This window comes from Vigna radiata, chromosome 7 (genome assembly GCF_000741045.1).
Source record: "Vigna radiata var. radiata cultivar VC1973A chromosome 7, Vradiata_ver6, whole genome shotgun sequence".
In the NCBI taxonomy this organism is placed as follows: Eukaryota; Viridiplantae; Streptophyta; class Magnoliopsida; order Fabales; family Fabaceae; genus Vigna; species Vigna radiata.
In genome coordinates, this window is record NC_028357.1 from 35,802,125 (window position 1) to 35,807,061 (window position 4,937).

Consider the following 4,937-nt stretch of genomic DNA (forward strand, 5'->3'; position numbering starts at 1 on the left):
TTTTTGATGTATTATCTTTCATTTGAATCGATTAAAATGAGTTTTCGTTGTGTTTTGGTGCGGTTTTTTTGTGTCTTTGGGGTAGCATAGTGCACCTTCTCCCTTTGCTAGTTTCCTCGTAAGAAAAACTTGCATTTTTTGGATCTCTCATGGCATTTCAACCGAAAGACGAACTTGGGTTGTTGCTTAAGTCCATTCCAACCACCAACGAAAAAGAATACGGGTTACATATGGAAATAATTTTCCATTATACCTTCACAGTACGCTCCTTTGCATCCATACATTGGATACCACCCCATCTTTGACTTGTACATTGGCCAAAATTCATGATTTTTTATAACATTCACATGCAGTAAATTCTCTGGATCCAATCCCAAAGTATGTTCACCATTTTGCAGGTTCGAAGAGTTAGATACGCTGATGGCGAATCTTGGTTGGGTAATTTTTGCGAGAGGGTTGTGTGTTTTTTTATTCGCGATGAACTTGCAATTAAGGTTCCTAATTTGGGGTTTCTTATCCTGCAATTAGTGTTCATCTGGAATTTGGTTTTGGCAGGTTCTCGATGGCTATGGATGAGGTTCAATTTGGGTTTCTTCAGGTCTCTTCGGTTTCTTGCAAATTTCGAAGGAGGAGATTGGTGGAGGAGCTCGTGTTTTTGTTTCTAAGTTTTTTCGAAAGTCTAGTAGAGAAGATGGTGTTTTTTTTTTTTTTTTCATTTTGTTGTAGTTGCACATGGAGGAGGAAAATGTGATATGGTTGTTAGGAAGAAGTTGGTAGCCTTTGAGGTGATCTGAGGTGTTGACGGAGGTGGTCTGAGGTGTTGACGACAGTGATTTGTGGCTCTAACGTTTCTTGAGGTGGAAGATGAAGCTAATATGACAAGCAATTTTTTTTTAATTAAGAATTGACACGTTATATTACCTAGTGTGCCACGTATGAGAAAAAGTGGACAACTCATTAAGTTTTGGTCACCGTTACTTACATTCTTCCTTTTTTGAGAGATTAAAAGACGAGGGACCAAAAGAGATATTAAACCTAATTATTTTTATTATTTTTACAGTTTTTTTTTTTACGGATCCATGTTGTGTTACATGAAAATGGTAGTGTTATATATTATTGCTTTTATTTAATTTGATTTTTATATTTATTTTTTGAATTAATTGAGTTTTAATTTTTTAAAATTGAACAATATTGTCACGGTTTAAAATATAGTTGAATTAAGTAAATTTACCTATAAAAATAAATAAATTATTAAACTTGTTATATTTTATAAAAAGTTATTTTTATTTTACATAATGTAAATATTATATTCCATACATCCTTCAACTGCTAAATCTTATTATAATGATGGGTTTATGTATTATATTCTATATATAATTTTTGAGATGTCACATATAACACTTTACTGACATATGAAAAAAATAAAAAGATTTAAATAAAATAAAACCTAAAATACTACAAACTAATAAATAACATTTACACAGATAAAGATGTTAACTTTGTTTATATAGATATTATGTAAATGATTAAATTGAATCTATTTAACACAAAAATTAAACTTAATAAAAAAAGATAAAAGAATAAACAAAATAAAACTAACAAATGAACTAAATTATTAATTAAGTCTTTTTTATTCAATCATGAGCTGATTTCAGAAATAAAGCAATGGCCTGTTTGTCCTATCCTTCAACTCTGAAAGCGAGAGCACACATGATATTAATGGAACATGATTAATGGGATTTTTAGAATAATAATGTTGGCATGTCAAGGGCGGAAGAAAAAGTTTCGTACAAGAAAACATTGCATCCCAGAATAGACGAGTTCATTCATCAGATGGGGTCCCGAGAAAAGCACGTAAAAACGTTTCTACAAGTAACTAGTGGCTTTCAGCCATAAGAAAACAAAGCAAACAAGTGAGATTCTCTTGGATCATTGAATATATATAATTTATACATGAAATCTCCACAGAGACATTGCTATAGGAAAGCTAGTTGGCATGATAAACCAATGCCGAAACTATACAAATTAAATTGAAGTTTGGTAGCTATCCAAGCAGCTGTGATGGCCATGAATCTGCTGCTGTGGGATACCTTGCATGTGGTTTACTGACAACAGAAGTAGAATTTGGAGCTACTTCGCTAACATTAGGAGCTGGAAACGAAGCTTGAAGATCGGGAAAAGGGACAAGCAAAACTGCAGATCCTTGCTGCAAGTTAGGTTCCATAGTATGCAATTGGAGACTCTGTCCTGGAAAATTTGCCTGCTCCAGTGGCTCAAGTTCCAAATGGGGAGGTACATTCAGATCAGGTTTAGATTGAGCAACTCTTGCCTGTATCTCTCCTTGAAGTTTCTCAATTTGAGTTTCTAGACTACAATTCTCCTCCTTCAGCTCATTTTTCTCCATGGTCACCTGCTCAAGGAAGGAAGGCAATCATGTGAAATCCAAAGAGATACAAGGCTACATTGTGACATTACATAAACTTTTCAATTTAAAAAATATGATGAAATGTTAATTAGCTCAAGGAACTGACCGAAATATTAAGTAAATATAAAGTATTTCATGTCACTCACATGTTATTTAACACTCTCAATAGGGTAAAAATGAAGGAGGAAAAAGAGAGTCAATCTTACATAATGAGATTCAGACAACAGTGTGACATTCTCTTTCTTGAGGGACTCGATCTGAGAGAGCAAGTCTTTTAGCAACCTAGCCGCTTCACACAATATAGAAGCCTTTCCACTGTTCTCATTCACTTCTATCCTCACAAAAAAAAAAAAAAAATCCCAAGACAAGGAAGACAAAAAAACACTTAAAATCATGTTGAGTACTAAGAAACCAAAAATGTAAAGTTTGAACATATTCAAGATAAATGATAGTGGCATAAGAGGGTTACCAAGTGCATTGGCAAGATCAAGAAAGAGTTCATTCAAATGTTCACGTTTCATTCTCTCCCTTTCAGCCTTGTGAATTTTTCTGGGGACTTTCCCTTGGTTCATTTTACCAGAAGAAGACCTGAAGCAAATCAAGTTTACAAGAACTTAATCCAGATGAAGAACCTGTAATCCCACGTAAAACTACTCATGCAAGACATGAATTTGTAATTTCACATAGAATAGTCATGCAAGAGAAGTGAAAAAGTAGTTATATCAGTCCTGTTCTCCTCTATTGATAGACTTCTCAGTATGTAATTATCAGAGAAGAAAATTAAGAAAGTAAAATAAATTAAGTTTCTCCCATATATTAAAATTAGTTTAAATATTAATCAAAAACAATTTTTTGGAAAAACTATGTGAAGAACTTCTATAAATTAGTTATTTTAAATTTTAGAAGAAAATACATTTATTTCCTTTTCTTATAAGTTATTGTTTTAGAAGTTTATCCAGGACTCCACAATAGTTCTGGTCAAGTCTTAATTTTAGTCTTAACAAGTACAGCCAGACAAAATAACTAATAGTTGTCCTGCACAGAAGAATAAATGTTACAATTATATTTGCATCAAATCAATAGATCAAATGTTTCAGACAATTTCAGTTTATTTGTCCATATGAATTTGAACCAAAGAAGTACATAAGGAATTGTCACTGTGAAAAAACCTACCAGCCTTATCACATTCTTTAGAAATGAGAGACAACATGAGCATAACGATCGTATTTTTTCAGTTGTAGCAATGAAATGACACATCACCATTAAAACATGAGAATAGCTTACCTGCTTTTTGATGTCCCAACAACTGCAGGAGCCACACCCTCTGATCCCATGTGAACAAAGCCTTCAGCAACAAAATTTTAAAATTTCCTAAACTGGAAAAGAAAAACTACTTCAATACTGCACTTAATCCTCTTATAGAAAGTAAGGACTAGTAAATTGAACACCGAAATAAATACTGAATTTTCTTTTTTTAGTCGGATACCAAAGGAAAATCCATGTTTTTTGATACAATCAATTCCCTCACAGGCAATCCAATCAGATAAAGCTATGGAGAAAAGAAGGAGCCAAATTCTCAATTTTGATTTCACAGTTCATAGCAGCGAAACAGAGTATCAATAAATTCAGAGCATAAAAGGAGATAACTGAATAAAACAAAGAAAACAGAAAAATTGCATAATCGCATAAGAGAAAGTGGTTTTGCTTACCTAACGCGCTAAGGAGACTGAACAGAAATAGAATTGGAACAGTGAAATTGAAGGATAGAGTTTGGAGTGAAAAAAAGAAAGTTAGAAAATGAGAATTAGGGCACAAGAGAGAGGAAAGAAGATTGGATTGTGGGATGGCGTGTGGCGGGAGAGCACCTGTCACACGAAGGCGCGTGGCCAGGTCAAGCTCGTTCAGTGCAATCAACAATCATCAATGAGTTCGCCACGTGATTTTCTTTTAAACATTTTTTATTTACACAACATGATTTTATTTATGATTTTAACATAAATTTTTATTATGTTTTGTTATATTAATTACAGTTAACTTACTATCTATCCAAAATATATTTCAAAACATTTATTATTTTATCCCATAATTTACTATTGGTGCAGTATAATTAATTATTGTTATATCATTTCTTACCATCAAAATGCTAGAAAAAACACTACACAGTCAACAATTTCTTTTTTGAAAATTTTACTTGAATACCAACAAATTTTCCTACTTCTATAACAAATAATAAAGAAACAATATTTTGAATTTCATTTAAATTATTTTATATTTTAAAATAAAAATATGACATGATAAGTGTTAGATAGGGATTTATATCTTAAGAAAATATATTATAATGCATATTTGTATAAAAATTTATAAATGTTAAAAATTAAACATTTTCTCTTATTAATTTTTGCTGAAAATGTAAGAACAGAGGTGTTGCCATCTAAAACTTAAAAACTTTTGAGTCCAAAAATATTTATAAAAATCACAATGGAAATCACAATCTTATTTGTAAGTTAGAAAA

The 4,937-nt window shown here is 31.8% G+C and overlaps 1 protein-coding gene across 1 annotated transcript; it reads right to left on the reverse strand.

Moving 5' to 3' along the window:
* Positions 1 to 1,800: 1,800 nt before the first annotated feature.
* On the reverse strand, positions 1,801 to 4,325 carry LOC106767263 (transcription factor bHLH47). The gene is made up of 5 exons (XM_014652113.2): positions 4,135 to 4,325; positions 3,710 to 3,801; positions 2,895 to 3,013; positions 2,632 to 2,756; positions 1,801 to 2,410 (listed from the first exon to the last, which is right to left on the reverse strand). Exons 2-5 carry the CDS (start codon positions 3,757 to 3,759, stop codon positions 2,045 to 2,047), a joined length of 660 nt encoding a protein of 219 aa, XP_014507599.1. The 5' UTR covers positions 3,760 to 3,801; positions 4,135 to 4,325; the 3' UTR covers positions 1,801 to 2,044.
* Between the last annotated feature and the right edge of the window lie 612 nt (positions 4,326 to 4,937).